This window comes from Ctenopharyngodon idella, chromosome 9, assembly GCF_019924925.1.
Source record: "Ctenopharyngodon idella isolate HZGC_01 chromosome 9, HZGC01, whole genome shotgun sequence".
In the NCBI taxonomy this organism is placed as follows: domain Eukaryota; kingdom Metazoa; phylum Chordata; class Actinopteri; order Cypriniformes; family Xenocyprididae; genus Ctenopharyngodon; species Ctenopharyngodon idella.
In genome coordinates, this window is record NC_067228.1 from 31553958 (window position 1) to 31571228 (window position 17271).

At 37.3% G+C, this 17271-nt stretch overlaps 1 protein-coding gene across 4 annotated transcripts in view; it reads left to right on the top strand.

Annotated features, from left to right (window-relative positions):
* ubr3 (ubiquitin protein ligase E3 component n-recognin 3) overlaps nt 1-17271 on the top strand; it is an 88538-nt gene that overhangs the window by 47446 nt on the left and 23821 nt on the right. For 2 of the 4 annotated variants that reach the window (XM_051904894.1, XM_051904895.1), the window contains 5 exons: nt 1964-2097; nt 2831-2941; nt 7279-7515; nt 7768-7904; nt 10702-10787. In XM_051904894.1, coding sequence (XP_051760854.1) covers nt 1964-2097; nt 2831-2941; nt 7279-7515; nt 7768-7904; nt 10702-10787 — 705 coding nt within the window. The remainder of the gene's footprint in view (nt 1-1963; nt 2098-2830; nt 2942-7278; nt 7516-7767; nt 7905-10701; nt 10788-17271) is intronic. The other 2 variants (XM_051904897.1, XM_051904898.1) reach the window with 1 other exon arrangement.

Genomic DNA, 17271 nt, shown 5'->3' on the forward strand with positions numbered 1-17271 from the left:
CACAGTTCTCTCCTCGATGATTTTCAGAATCGATTTTAGAAAGTTCAAAGAGTTTTAAGTGAATTACAAGGGCAATCGTGGACTTCATTGCTTGATGTTATATTTAAAGTTTGCAGTCTCGCCTGCAGGTATTTCAGTGTTTTCCTTTAAAAATTCTCAACAAAGGCAAGGAATGCAGTAGAAATATGTATTCAATACATGAAACGTATGATATCTCAAAATATATCTGTGAATGCAGCCTATTAGATCTCCCAATGCCTATGATGTTATTAGTAATAATAAAACAGCAATAAAGCTGAGAAAGTAAAATCACTCTTGGATCCTGACTGGAAAACATTCAGATGCTTTAAACATGTGTAGATACTGAAAGCACTCTTTGTTTATCGCTTGTAATATGTTTCTTTATTATTATTATTAACTAATTACTTGTATGTTTTGAAGCTATAGTTAGTCAGTTGAAAATTCTTAACATACAATTGTTTTCATTTAATTTTTATTTTGTAACCATATTAAAAAGAACTTATTACAAAACTTATTAAATAAAAAATGTACAAATAAATGTAATATTTAAAGTCAGTAAACTAATCAATAAGAGGGAAAAAAAATGTAGATTATGAATCATTTCGGATCGGAGTGTGAGGTGCCTAAAGATTCCCACCCCTAGTAGCTAAACTTCAGTCAGTTTCTAAGACACACCTGTATCTCAGATCCTAAACCAAATAATCGTAATGGTATATAGAGACTGTCGGACTTAAGTCTGTACATTGAGCTCAGAATATTTGGGTGTTATCTACATGCCAATGATTATCAATGTTGTTGTACTGCATTATTTAGCCTAGTGGAAGCATATACAGATTAAAGATTAGAGGTCCAAGGACTGAGCCCTGGGGGACTGCACATGTTATGGAGGTCTAATCAGTTTCATAGTTGCCTATGCCTTTGTTAACATACTTGCTCTCGCTTTCTAAACGTCATGCATGTATGAATTGTTCACAATAAGATCTATAACATGTATTTAGAAAATAGAATTTTCATTTCATGTCCACTTTAAAATAGGTTCTCCAAAAAAAAAAAAATATTTCTCTCATCTATTCACCCCCTCATGTCATCCCAAACCACATAAAAAATGTACCACATAATGTACATTTCTAATCCATCCAGTATTTTGTCATGATCCTGGATAATGTTGAAATTTTTGGATCCATATTTGCTGTAGTTGTAGATTTAATAAAAGTTTTCATTATGTCTTAAGTTTTGTGTTATCAACACCATGTATATTTTTTTTTGTATAGCGCTTTTCAGAATACATTTAGTTTCAAAGCAGCTGAAATTAATTGTATTGTGTACACCTATGCATCGAACATCACTAACATGTTTTCGTTTGCGTAAGTCTTTATATCACCACTAGGACGGTGTGTAGCATTACAGCTTTCCATCTGCAGGTTCAGATTGTGGTCCAGATCACTGGAGCTCTTTAACTGTGCATTAAACCACTTTACTCTACTTGTTTTAACAGCAGTGTTTTAATTGCTTAATTTATCAAGTGCTGTGACTTCTCAGCAGGTGCTGTGATTAAAATTAACATTGTGTTTTATGAATAATCACTGGTCTTTGATTTGTTCGATATGTGATTTTAGTACTCAAGAAATGCCTCAAGGTCAAGATGGCAACCTTCTTGTGTTTCTAGCAGTCATGTCTGACTTTGAAGAGCTAGAAAGTCCACAGTTCTTAGAGATTTGATGGACTAACAGACTGCAGATTTGGTCTGTTTTTAATTTTTATTGCTGAATATTCAGTACGATGGGGTTTGGGGTCAGCAAGCATTGGCGTGGCGCGCGTTACAGTTTTGACTTTGACATGGTACTTCATTATAGTATGCAAATGGTGAGTGCCATGAATGTGATGGCAGCTAATTAGCATATGATTGCCATTTCTGAAGAGTGTGTATGTGTGTGTATTTCAGTGTTGGGGCACCGTTGTCGTAGTGACACGCCAAAGCGATTGCCCACTACAGATGAGGAGCACATCTACCCTGAGGACACATGTGGAGCGACCAATGACGTTAGACTGTCCCTTATGCAACGCTACTTTAAAGATGTATGTGCCATATATAAACACACGTTCACACGACTTACAATAACATCTCTGTAACACACTAACAATATAAAACTCATTCTGAAACATCTCAAACATTTTTGTTCAGGCATATAAGTGCAATATGACTGCATAAGCATAAATGTATCAATTTTCTTTCTTCTTTTATTTGTCTGAGAGGCTAAAATGTTTCAAGCATTGTAAATGCACACCTACTCATACACTACAGACTTTCATACAGGTACAACCTCATTATGGTTGCACACACATACTTTAGACCAATAAATTACAGTGCTGTTACCTCAGTGTGACACAGTAAAATCAATTTCTCAGCTTTCATGTTGCTTTTCTAAAATGAACAGTTAGAAATAAACAATTCTTCTGCCAGTTAAAGGAGCTCATTATCCTAACTGTGTAGATGATTTACAGTTGCTGCATTAATATTGAGTTCAGTTGCCTCACAAGTGCGCTCATATCAGCTCATATCTTATTCTCATGTCATTCCAAACCTGTATGACTTTTTTTTTTTTTTTTACAAACGTGCGCATGCAAAAAAAAATCCATATATATTTTGAAGAATGTTCAAACTGTACAATGGACAAAAAACCCCACTGCAAGTAAAAGTTAAAGCTTTGTATTCAGTTAAAGAGTTTAATAGTACATAAAAGCTGATTGCCATTTGTTAGGTCATGACTGATGTTCTAAAGTTTCTTTTTTCATGTTCTCAATTTCCCAGAGTTCCTGTCTGCAGTCTGTGTCTGTTGGGTGGGACGGTGGTGTATATGTGCAGACGTGCGGCCACACTCTGCATATAGACTGTCACAAGTCCTACATGGAATCTTTACGGGTGAGAATCACTGTAAAGAGCTGTAACTTTATCAAGCTATTTATCATGCATTTGGACAGTTATAGAGGAAGTCTTACAGTGCTCAGCGTAAATGAGTACACCCCCTTTGAAAACATTTTAAACAATATCTCAATGGACACAAAAACAATTTCCAAAATGTTGACAAAACTAAGTTTAATATAACATCTGTTTAACTTATAACATGAAAGTAAGGTTAATAATATAACTTAGATTACACATTTTTCAGTTTTACTCAAATTAGGGTGATGCAAAAATGAGTACACCCCACAACAAAAACTACTACATCTAGTACTTTGTATGGCCTCCATGATTTTTAATGACAACACCAAGTCTTCTAGGCATGGAATGAACAAGTTGGCGACATTTTGCAACATCTTTTTCCATTCTTCAAGAATGACCTCTTTTAGAGAGGATAAAGAGTGATGCTCAACTTGTCTCTTCAGAATTTCCCATAGGTGTTCGATTGGGTTCAGATCAGGAGCCAATGAAATACTTTCACCCTGTTCTTCTTCAGAAATCCAACAGTGGCCTTAGATGTGCATTTAGGATCATTGTCATGTTGGGAAAGTGCACAACGACCAAGGGCACGGAGTGATGGTAGCATCTTCTCTTTCAGTATAGAGCAGTACATCTGTGAATTCATGATGCCATCAATGAAATGCAGCTCCCTGACACCAGCAGCACTCATGCAGCCCCACATAAGGACACTGCCACCACCATGTTTTACTGTAGGCACCATGCATTTTTCTTTGTATTCCTCACCTTTGCGACGCCATACAGTTTTGAAGCCATCAGTTCCAAAAACATTTATCTTGGTCTCATCACTCCAGAGTATGGAGTCCCAGTAGTCTTCATCTTTGTCAGCATGGGCCCTGGCAAACTCTAGGTGGGCTTTTTTGTGCCTGGGCTTTAGGAAAGGCTTCTTTTGTGGACGGCACCCAAGCATGCCATTCCTCTGCAGTGTACGCCATATTGTGTCACGGGAAATAATCACCCCAGTTTGGCTTTCTACTTCTTTAGATAACTGCAGTGAACTTGCATGTCAATTTTCTTCAACCCTTCTCATCAGAAGACGCTCCTGTCAAGGTGTTAACTTCCGTGGACGACCTGGACGTCTCTGTGAGATGGTTGCAGTTCCATCTTTTTTAAATTTTTGTACCACTTTTGCTACAGTATTCTGACTGATAAGTAAAGCTTTGCTGATCTTGTAGCCTTCACCTTTCTGGTGTAAAAAAAATTATTTTCTTTCTCAGGTCTTGTGACATTTCTCTTCCATGTGGTGCCATTGCTGACAGCATGAAAAGGGAAGGGGTTTTAACGCCCTTTTATAGTCAACTGTCTGCTGGACACCTGTGTAATGAATAATTAGACTCACCTGTGGTTGAATTCTTGTTAAATTAGACATTTGTGGTCTAAAATTTAGCTTTGCTCCAGAGACTTTCAGTGGGGTGTACTCATTTTTGCATCACCCTAATTTGAGTAAAACTGAAAATTTTGTTCTCTAAGTTATATTATTAACCTTACTTTCATGTTATAAGTTAAACAGATGTTATATAGAACTTAGGAAATTGTTTTTGTGTTCATTGAGATATTGTTTAAAATGTTACTTTTCAAAGGGGGTGTACTCATTTACGCTGAGCACTGTACAACAATTAGGAAAAGTGTATGTGTAGTGACCCCACTCTCACAGCCCACCTAGCATTTGAACAGCTCTTAAATTATTTAACCTAACAGATGATTCTGGAATCATTCATCCAGCTGTCTAATATAAAGTGGCTTCTGATCTGGCATCTGTCAGGACTGGAGTTTGACTCCCCTGTCAAAGAGATATTCAGTATTCATTGTTCACACACACTCTTAGCTGTATCCCAAACCTCAATTCATAATTTATGAAAATGTCCCATGGCACCAGAGCCTTGTGAACCACAGACTCTAGACTGGAGGAACTGCCTTCATTGACTGTTATACATAAAGACTTATCAGTTGAATGTTTAGCTAAAAATGAATTTTAAGGATTAACTTTTACTTGTTACATTTTGTTGGTACATTCAACAATACTTTCCATGATGTACAAATATAAAATGTCTTTTTCTTTACAAAATCTTGAACTATTAGTTCAGACTCTGATCTGTTATTAGAGTTTCATCCACCACTGTGTTTCTTCTCAACCGAACCTTTCAGAGGTTGTGCTTATGTTAATAAGGGCAGTCTGACATGACCATCTGCTTAATTATCTGTAACATAAGCGTTGGTGCTTAGAGCAAGAGAGGGAGGTTTAGGCAGGGCTGTCCCTTTAGCTCTAGAATTATCAGCACTTAAGCCTCAGGAGATGCTTTTTGCTGTCTGCAGCCTGTTTTTGTCCAAATGGCCTTTCACTGATCAAATATTGTGCGAAATCACGTCATCCGAATTGTCCCAAAAGTTTTGGTAAATCACAAAAGAAATCTGCCCTTGAGCCAATTCCATACATAATTTTGTGCATATCTTTATCTCCCCAAATACCTGTAAAATAGATGAGAGTAATGAGACAATTTGGCCAACTTACTGCTTCCTAATTTCACAAATAATTTAAATTAGGAATCTGCATGTTACAGCCATGATGAAGGATTTTTTCCCAGTATGCCCCTTTTTTGGACAGAAGTTTTTTTGCAACATGCAATATCAACATAGAAACCAAGCAATATCTAGTCTAGCGAATAGAATATCAACCTCATAACGACACCCTAACAACCACCCAGAACACCACTGCTGACAGAATGATAACCATGATAACAGAATAAGCTACAATGTGGACCAGGGTCCGTATTCACAAAACATTTTATCTTACCACTAAGAGTAATTCTAAATAGCAGTAAATGTTCTTAGCTAAGAGTTTTCTCTTAAAACCTATTCACAAAGCTGCTGAGACCAACTTTTTAGTAAGGAATAGAGAGAAGTCTTAAGCTAAGATAAGGGGCGGGGTTGACCTCGTTGCTATGGATGATGTCAACACGCTTACTAGCTATGCCTGCAGTGATTGGCTGATAGGGGAGGGGTCTCTGTCAGTGATTTAATCATAGAAATATTGTAGAACTAGGTGTCACGTTGCCATATTCTAATAAAGATTTTTTTTTTTTTAAATGTTGTCATATTCAAATAAAGATTTTAAAATGTAGGCTAAGTGTCATTAATTAAACAAGTATATGTTCAGCTAATTGTCAGCCTCTTAAATGTCTGCATCTTGAGAGATTGCAGAATTCAAGCAACAAAAAATGTTTTATAAACAAAGTTTGGAAGGAGCATGTTCAAATGGTCTAATCAGCTCGAGAGGAGGCATATATACACAGCCGACTCATCTAGTTACCGCAACAGTTTTCTGCATCCTTCTGCCAGTCCGACTCTTAACTCTCGGCTGGTTCCTATTCCCAGCCGGGGATGAAGGGGAGTACTCCGAGTTTGGGCTAAAATCTGAGCTCGGAGCCTCCCCTCGGTCAGCACACCAAATACGCTTATTTTACTCGTTTACACTATTCGATTATTTGTAAGCGTGAACTAGTGAAAACAACAGCCAGAGGTCATTTTTATTTATTTATTTTCAAAGGTTTATTTTTGTCTTTTTATTATGATAGGACCGTGAGTAGACAGGAAGCGAAGTGGTAGACAGAAAGGTTGATGGGTTCGGGAAAGGTCCACGAGCCAGAATTCGAACTCAGGTCACCCGAGCTGCCCACCAGGCTATCGGCACTGATGATAGAATATTATTTTCAACTTGATCGCAATGTTATCTTAATCATTCAATACATTTTGCCTGTACATAAATGTAACTTTGTTGTCATCGCAGATTAAAATCTATAAATCAAAATATTTATTGCATTTATAAAGAATAGGCTCAGCACTCAAGGCTTTATCGCCTATCGCCTCAATGGTGTCAGTCTCTTTGGGAGGATTGCTTACGGCAATTTTAGGTTTGTTTGTGATTTGGTCTTAGTGACTTAGGAGTCCTCTTGTCTACTCCTAACGTTTCACAGATTTAGAAGCTAGTTTTAATACTTTGAATAAAATTCTTTGTGAAATACTCTTAGAGCAAAAATTTAGGAGTCCTAAATTTAGAACTGACATGCCCATTATTTTTAAGAGTTTCTCCTAAATCGGCAAGTTAGGAGCTACTTTTAGCCTTAAGATGTTTTGTGAATAGTAAAAAGTCTGACTCTGATACTGTAACAGATAATGTCTTATGGGATACTATGAATGTTACGTCTTTTTTTTTTTTTTTTTTTAACTAATCAGCTGTAAACCTAGCTGTAAATGAACCTCTGTCATGTTTGTTTATTTCTCAGAATGATCAGGTTCTTCAGGGGTTTTCTGTGGATAAGGGCGAGTTCACCTGTCCACTGTGTCGTCAGTTCGCCAACAGTGTTTTACCCTGTCGTCCTGGCCGTGGGATAGAGACGGGCGCCTGGCACATGCCCAGTAACAAAAGCATGTCCACACTGGTGAAGGAAGTGGAGGACCTTCAGGAGCAGCTGGGCATTTTCCCAGTAAGCGCCAGCGTAAAGCAGAGAGATCCTATACTGGTATTTATTAGAGCGCTCTCCCCTCCCCTCTTTTCTGTTCTGTTCATCTCATCCCTCCATCCTGATTCAGAGTAAGGACTGGTGTGCCACTCACCTCCATGTGATCTTTCATGCCCCACCAAATATTGTTCTGGTTTAACATCTCAACACAAAATCTCAAGCCAGTGTCATAGACTTGCATGTCAGGTCATTAAACTCTGCTCTGAAAAACACAGAGGCCTTCACAAATCTGATGTGTTTTTCCCCTCCCAGGCAGAGTCGAACCTGAGTAAAGAGATGGAATCTGTTATAAAGGATATTAAAAACACCACACAGAAAAAATACATGGATTATGGGAAGAACCCAGGGTCACCTGACAATGACTTCTTGTTCATGTACTCCGTGGCCAGGTGAGAAAGAGCATTGCTCGTCTGTTTAAGACATAAATTACACAATTTTTCTCCTTTTGGTAACACTTTATTTTGATGGTCCCCTTTGAACATTCTGTTGACTATAAGTAACGTTGCACCTACATGTTAACTAACTCTTATTAGACAATTAGTAGACTGTCTGCTTAATATCCGATAACACTTTATTTTAATGCTCCCCAAAAGACATTCTACTGGCTATAAGTAACTTTGCAAGTATGTCAACTTATTCTAACCCTAACCCTACTAGTCACCTTTATTTATATAGCGCTTTTTACAATGCAGATTGTGTCAAAGCAGCTTTACAGTGATAACTGGTATATAATTTTGGCTGCACAGCAGCTCTTAAAGAAAATGCTGTCAATGTAGGCAGATGCAAAACACTGTTGATTATGTCAAATGTCAAGTGTCCCCGACTAAGCAAGCCAAAGGCGACAGCGGCGAGGAACCCAAACTCCAACAGGTCTAGTCAACTAATACTCTACTTACACTCTAATGAGAGTTAGTAGACATGTAGGTGCAGCATTATTTATAGTCAACAGAATGTGTAAAAAGGGACCATCAAAATAAAATGTAACCCCACTTCAGTGTTCTCATCATGTTTGGCATTAGAATGAAGTTCAGTGTTGCATTACAGATGTTCTGATGTCTTGACAGTGTTTATATTCTTGCTAAAATTTGTGAAAATGATTGTGTAAATGGCATCATTTTAGCTGTAATTTATACTTAAATATGATCAGTCAGTGTTTCCTGGAGGAAGAGTGTGTGTTTGTGAAATGTGTGTTATATTCAGCAGCCTCGACAGGGGAAAACGAGGCATTGAAAGTTTATTGACTAATTTTTACCTCCTCATATAGTCTGTTCTCAGATCAGTGGTTTGACCGCATGGGTTTATTGAACTATAAACACTATCTGTGTAAATCATGTCTTTCCCCATTATACATACTTTTGCCATTCTTTTTTTTTTTTTTTTTTCATTAATTCATTCATTGTTTTTGCTCATTTGTGATTTAATTTATTTGTTTTTTTTTTTGCTCTTTTTTTAATCATTCTTTGTCTGTTTGATTGTACTTTCTTTCCAGTGTTTCATTCATCTATTCTTTCTTTGTTTCTTTTTTATTATTTGAATTGTTCAGTGTTTTTGTGTACAGTCTTTTGTTGTTTCTTTCACCATTTTTGTTCTCTTGATCATTCTTTTGTTTGCATGTGCTTTGGTTATTTTGTGTTTTTTCCTCATTTTATTTCTTCTTTTGTCTACTCTCATTCTTTCTTACTGTCTTTTCTATGTTCCATCCTTTTGTTTGTTTCTTTTATTTGTGTTGTTCATTCTTTAGCTTGCGTTTGTCTTTTTTTATTGTGTTTTTGTTTGTTTGTAATTTTTTTTTTTTTTTTATCACTTGTTCTATTTTTGTGTTTATTTTACTGTTTGTTGTGATTTGTTTGTTCTTTTTCTGGTTTTGTCTCTGTCTTTCTGTCTGTCTACATCTGATGATCACATTATACTGGATGATGGTCTGTTAACTTTGTCTCAACAGTTCAGTGACTCTAGGGTGTCCACCTGCTCCCACTCCAGCATCTTTACCTGTGTCCTGTCTTTAGCAGGATGATCATTCTCAGGCCATTAGCCCCTCCACACCCCTCCTCTGTCCGTCTGTCTGTTTGTCTGTCTCTGAGCAGCGATCTCTCTCTCTCTCTCTCTCTCTCTCTCTCTCTCTCTCTCTCTCTCTCTCTCTCTCTCTCTGTCTCTCTCTCTGTCTCTCTCTCTGTCTCTCTCTCTCTCTCACTCACTCACTCACTCACTCACTCACTCACTCACTCACTCACTCATCAGTGGCAGCCAGGTGGATCCACTCACCAGTGCATTATCTATGTGAAATTGCCTGTTTCTTTTCCTTTTCATCTACCAACTCCCTTTCTTCTCTTCCAGGAGGCTTTTAAGATTTTGCTAAGTGTAAGACATGGCATGTGCATGTTAATTTAAAACACTTGATTTTAGTGCACACAGGTTGTAGTCTTTCTGTGTATTTTCGGATTTCAGCTTGTAATATTAGAGATGCACTTCTCAGACTCATCTGTGTTTGTGTATGAGGGCCATTACGTTGGATTCTTCACATACTAATCACACGTCTCAGTTATCGTGTTAATGTGTTTTTTACTCCTGTTAAGGCAAATGCTCGGTAAAACAGCAAAACAAAAGAATGCTAAAAAAATAAATATGAATGCTAAAAAATTGAGTTATGTTGTCAACTTAAGACATCATTTCTTGATTAGAAATTTTTAATAGATAATTCATAGCACTGTATTGCCTTTTAAATGTTGTGATACATTGAATTGTTTGAAGAAACATTAAGTAGTTATTGTAAGTATTATCATACATTATAACTCTGTTTGCACACTCTAAGAGAGGTCCGAAAAATAGGGCTCAATGTACTGTTAATATGAAGGAAACTTTCCGTATTGATTTTTCACAGTTTTTTACCTGTATTTTAAACAACGTATTGCATTGTGATGTGTTTTAGGGTTAAAGCCAAGTTGATGTATGTAAACTTAACAGATAACGTACTGGCAGAAACCAGAACCTTTTCCATTTTTCTACAGACTTATTAATAGAAAAAAAAAAAAAAGTAAAAAAATAAGAATTTATATGTTGTATACCTTTATAATGGCAAAATATTAGTCTTCAGTTAAAATGTTATGGGAACATATTACTTATTGATAATTTCCTGCAGAGCTTCTCTAGTCCACATGTTGACTAACACTCTTTCGCTTGCTCTCTCAGGACAAATCTGGAGTTAGAGTTGGTTCATCGTGGGGGGAATCTGTGCAGTGGGGGGGCCAGTGCTGCTGCCAAACGCTCCTGTCTCAGTGAGTATCCCTTTTTTTTCTTTCTCTTTCCAGAGTATACAGTACTAATGGCTTTGTTAGTGAATAATGCAGGTTTAGTGTGTGTTCACACTTATAGTTCAGTTCTCTTTGTTTTTTTTGGTTCAGTCCAAAAGAAGAACATGATACATTTAGTCCTTTTTCGATTAGCATTCACACTGTCATTTTTTAACCCCAAACCTAAAGATGCAAAACAAAAGGCAAAAAGAAATGTTCACAACCTGATTGGACAGACTTTATGATTTATATTTTGTGACAGAACTTACTGAACATCCAAAACAATTAGGGATGCACCGAAATTTCAGCCGCTGAGAATTTTTGGCTGAAATGCCATTTTCTGTTTTTGGCCGAAAGAGAAAAACGACAAAAAATATATGCCGCCCTGCCCCTCAGTGTTCAGCGCTCAGGTTTCTCTATCGCTCTAGCCGTTATCATTGGCGGTGTGACGCTCCGTTCAATATTCTGCTCTATGCACAAGCTCAGTTACTCACGGCCCATGAGAACGCTCCACTCATGTACCCCTCATGCTCATCGGAAAAGTAAAGTCCGGTAAAATAACGTGCCGGCATGAAATTTCTATGTATTAATATATCTTGTTTCTGTTTGCAATAGCCCTACTGTACTGTAACATGGTGTCATACAGTATAGCCATACTGAGCAATGCTGGTAAAATGACCCTCTCATTCACCAATCCGCTCTGCTAATGATAATTGGTCAAAAAATAAATGTTAAATCTGATTCTGTTGCATAAAACTGAAAAAATATATTTATATTTAATATTAATATATTTTCTGTCCAATTTTAGTGTTACTTTCAATAAAAGTGGTTATTTTATTTTGTTGGCTTGTATTTTTTTAAATTCAGTATCATTAAAATTATTGAATTTACTGATAATTAAAAAGTCTAATATTCATACAAAAATTAAAAAAGCTAATTTAGAATAAGAACATGCTGACATGCTGTTTTGGCCCAGAATTTTCATTTCGTTGCATCCCTAAAAACAATGCTGTGTGCTAAATGCACTCATTTTGTGTACATATGGTGGTATTTTTACCAGCTGAGAACTCATGAAGAGGTCATAAAATGTGTAAAGGAGTAAAAACAGCGGCAGGAAATCCACCATTGCACACACAAATGAAGATCTGCTGCAAGGAGATAGCGATTCCAATGCCTGTACCGAACTGTAATGGACAACATTGCGACTATGACGAGAAGAACCAGGTATCCTTAAGCATTCTGTCCTTTTTAGGGTTATCTTGTGACATTATGTCCTGCATTTGGTTTGGTCGGTCTCGGTCCGCTTTTTTGGTGCACACCAAGTTTCCGCTGACAGCATTCACCCTTGTGCCAGGCTGGGTCATTTTGAGATTTTCAGCATCTAAAAGTGCCCGCTTGGCAGAACTTGTCAGTTCACAAATCCATGTCAGCATTGTTAATTAAAAATAAACGTTCACTTTTCATTTTTTTTTTTTTTTTTTTTTTTTGTGAATTGAGTAAATGTATTCATTTAATTATAGCAATTTGCGTATGTTTCAACTGCTCTGCGCATGTCATGCTCTTTAGATATGATGTTGGCCTTGAATGTGTCAGCCACTGGTCCTGAACTTATTACAGTTTAATTATCTGGAGTAATCTGAAGTTCAATGAAGTTGAATCTGAAGTTCAATTTAGTGTTCAAGGACAGAAAGAGTTCATTGATGGGGCATTAAGGGATTCAACTTTGCAGTTACCAGCCTTGAACCTTAACCACTACACAACGTCACCTCAAATGAAATTTCCCTGGTTGTCCATGTGACAAGTGGACTACTGTCCATGATTCAAATGGGGAGGGGACTGTTCTAATTGTTCAAGAACGCCATTCTTCAGGGGTGATACATTATGGATGATATATTTGTATGGTGATGGACTGGATGCAAGGAGAATGTCGAGACTGCTGCCGTTGTATTTTTGCAGTCAAGACCAGTCAATCGACACACATCCACACACTGGCTCTGTATAAATGAGTGTGTGTGCAGACCTGGAGCTGTCATGAAAAAATCCCGACACTCAAGCGCAGCTGAAGAGATTTCACACTCCAGCAAAGCAGCCATTTTCTGAGCTACATTAAACACACATCCATAGAGAGGGCCAGATTTACTTAGCCTCAGTACATTAGAGCTTAGCAAGAGAACAAGAAAATAGAAAGTATGGACAAAGAAAGAGAATGGCTCTTGTCTGTGCAGATCTCACCACCATATTGCTAGGGTGTTGCGAGTGTTTGTCAGTAGGGATGTCCCGATCAGGTGTTTTGTGCCCCTGCTCCAATCTGAGTCATTGAATATTGAGTATCTGCCAATGCCAAGTTCCGATCCTGTACATGTATTTTCCTCATGTTTGGTGCACACTTTAAGTAGATTAAAGTTCAAATCAATCCAGTGCATTAGGGCTGGGACAATACATCAATTCTCGATTCACGATACAATGATTCTTGATTGATTTTGATATTGTCTCTCTCTAATCGATTCTGAGCTTAGTTTTTAACAGCAGATAGAGATCTAGGCTAGTTTTTAACTGCACACTCAAACGCTCACAAAGAAGAGTACTGGACAGCGATTGTGCGTTCGGCTGAGTCATGTAATGGTTAAATATGCTTGCACCTCAGCTCAGAATGCTCTTATGACACAAGATTAATGTAAACACAGCCCACTTCAAACACCCTTGTAATTCGCTTCAACCTTTTCGAACTTTATGAATGATTATTTAAGTATGAAGCCAAACGCATCCCATAGCAATGCGTTATGGCAATGACATCTCAAATAGTCTTACAGCAGATAAAAATAAACAGTAAATAAATTACTTTTGAGTGATTTGTTACATTTGTTATGTAAGTGTGCATCAAATATGCTGAACACTTAATAAGCTCAATTGTTGGCAAACCAACTTGAAGGTGCACACCACCACCTACTGCACAACACCTGCGTGATCAGGCTTAGGATAGCCGATACTAATCAGTTAAAAAAAATGCTGAATCTGCCCTGATTCTTGAGATCAGCTCGGGACATCCCTAGTTGCTGGGATATGATTGTTCAGCATGCCTTTGTTTATTTTTGCATTTTGTTTTGCATTGTTTTTTTGTTTGTTTTTTTAAAGCCTGCGATTGCAAGCCCATTCTGGGTTGTTACTAGGTGGTAGCTAAACCCCAAAGTATAGTTCACTTTTTACGCGTACATGAGGGTCAGCCGTCAGATTTTTGTAACTGCGTGTACTTGTATGTGTAGGTCGCACATGCACATTTAATTTTTTTGCAGTAGTTAGTTTATCCACAAGGTGGCGACCATGCCCTGGGGGCGTTGATTCACAAGGTAGTCGAAGAAAACCTGCATAAACATAACAGACCGGAACACATGCAAGCTACAGTGACAATGATGGAGTTTGGGTTCCTTGCCGCTGTCGCCTCTGGCTTGCTTAGTTGGGGACACTTGACTTGACATTTGATATTCAACAGTGCTTTGATCTGCCTGCATTGACACTTCTTTAAGAGCTGCTGTGCAGCCAAACAATGTACCAGTTATCAATGTATCAATGTAAAGCTGCTTTGACACAATCTACATTGTAAAAAGTGCTATATAAATAAAGGTGACTTGACTTGACAATGGAGGCCCACATAGACGAGAGATTGTGTGAAGAGGTTAGAAAGTACCCTCATTTGTTACAACTCTAGCATGAAAGATGTTTACATGGGTTGTAACTCATGGCAAGAGATTGCTCAAAACTTAGCATGCGCCAAAAGCCTGTGTATGCATTCGAGTCAAATGTAGAGGGTTTGTACAAGGTGCTTAAAGTGCTTGAAGTACTTGAATTTGACTTTTTGAAATTTAAGTCCTGGAAAACCCTTAAAAACAGCCATATTTATGAAAAGGTACTTGAAAAGTGCTTGAATTATTGAAAGACAATATATACGAAATTATTGTTTAATATTTTATAGATAAAACAATCTTTTCACACCAAATTAATGCTGCAGCTCATCTGACATACATATAAAGCCATTTCGCATGGCTATGAGCGAGATATTGCTCATATAAATATCCAAGTATATGATAAAGCTTTCATTCTTTAGGTCAATATTCATGGGAATATATGAAAAAAATCAGTTTGAATAAGGAAAGCGATATCTTTGTCAAAGTATCTTTTCAGTGGTTAAAGTTACTATGGTCATTGCATGTGCTGCACTTTTTGTACCATTTTGTTTTATTAGCTTATTTTTATTTATATATTTACCTTTTTTTGATTTGTTTGGTAAGTGAGATCTCTGATTGGAGTCCTTGAAAACCAAAAAAGTAGTTCTTAAAGTCCTTGAAATCCCTTGAATTTTTTTTTTTTTTTTTTTTTTTTTTCAGTATCTGTATGAACCCTGAATGTAGTATACTTTGATGACACGCAGTTTAGTGCCTCCTCAAAGTGCGATTAAAATAGCGTAATGCACACCTAGCCGTGAATTAACTCCCTTTGTACCATGGACAAGTTAAAGATGTTTGCATCACAATATTTGACAGGAAGGGTAAAAATGATGGTTTCTTTCATCAGTTATGGCTTGTTAGATCTAGCATTGTGAATGTTTTAAATCAGACACAGAGATAAAGTAGTGCAGTAAGATTACTTTAATTTGAATTATCGAGAGAGAGAGAGATGAGATGCATGTGTGAATTACCTGCATCTGTGCGGCGTCTCTACTAACAATGAAGCTGCGAGTTTAATTACTTCAAAAACAATGACTTGTTCAGATGTAAGTGGCTTGTAAGTAGTTGCCTTAAGGCCCGTTTACACCAAGAACGATAACTATAAAGATAACGATAAAGATATTGTTCTAAAAATCATTCTAAATATAAAAGAATAGCAGAGTCCACACCACAGCGATAACGATATAGAGAAACTATATATTTGGGATCACTTTTAGAACGATTTTTTTATTTATTTTTTTGTTTTTTGTTTTTCCAGCTGTTGAACGATAAAACCCTGACAGCCAATCAGAATCCATTCTAATTTAAGGGCTCGCGTATTTAAAATGGCAGACGTCATTGCGGAGAAGTTAATCGTCAAGGTCTAGAAAAAGCCACCACTGTTTGACAAGTCAAACACCCTTTTCAAGCATACTGTAAAGAAAATGGATATATGGAAAACACTCGGCCATACCCTCAGAATAAATGGTGAGAAGTATTAATGATACGTTTTTTTGGGGGGGGTTTGAGACATAAAATTACCTCAGGTATCCAGCGCTAGTTTCGACATCATTCGAGATCATTGCTGCAGTGAAAAAGACTAGGTGTTGTTTTTATTCCACTACATTGACTTCATTAGCTAAATTCACTGTTAGATTAGATTGATTACACTAGCTATTCACTCAAAACATAGCATGCTGAGGTCATCTGCTGGTTAAAGCCGTGTAAATGCAACAAGAACAGCAAAAACACTTTAAAACCGCAGTGCGTGAGCTTAGAATAAAGAGACCATTATCGTTCGTTGGTGTGAACGGGTCTTTAGAGTATGTTCTATTCCACTCTGTCAGATGTCCTCTAGCTTAGTCAGAGTAAATCTGGGTTGTATTTTGGAGAATTTGAGTGTCATTTGATGTTAATTTTTTCTCTAGATTTTAGTGCAGATTGGGGGATGTTCACTTTTGCCAGTCGAACACCCGAGTCTCTTTCTCACTCATGTTTTATGTCTGTGTGTGATTGATGGCATGTGAAGAGGGCAGAGTGTGCACGCTATAATCACAGGTGGGTGGAGACGCAAGATCAATATGGAGCCAGAGAGTGTGTGAGGATAAGGGATGGAGAGACAGACGCGAGCGAGGAATAGAGCGATGCAGAGATCTCAGTTTCAGCTGTCAGGCTACATGATGAAGTGATTGGGAAATGGATAGAAACAAGAGGATGGAGGAATGGAATAAATATCTGAAGATCTCTCACATTTCCATGTGCCATCATGTCTGAGGTTTAGAGGGCGTTCGCAAACATTTTTGCAACAGAACAAAATGCAAACATATTTTTAACACCCAAATCTGTTGCTACTTGTCTGAGACATTAGGGAGGAGACGGACCAGTTGTATAAAAATGAATTGAAGGAATCTTGCAATATAGTCCCATCTTTGTTAAAGAGTCATTTACAGTTGTGCTCAGAATTATTTTTGCACCCTTGGTAAATATGATCAAAGATGACCTTTTATCCTTTTGATCTTTAATTCATACAAATAGCAAAAATCTAACCTTTCATTGAAATAAATGTTTTTCTCCAAAACACGTTGGCCACAATTATTGGCACCTTTTTATTCAATACTTTTTGCAACCTCCTTTTGCCAAGATAACAGCTCTGAGTCTTCACCTATAAAGCCTGATGAGTTTGGAGAACATCTGACAAGAGATCAGAGACCGTTCCTTCATGCAGAATCTCTCCAGATCCTTCAGATCCCAGCTCCATGTTTGTGCTTCTT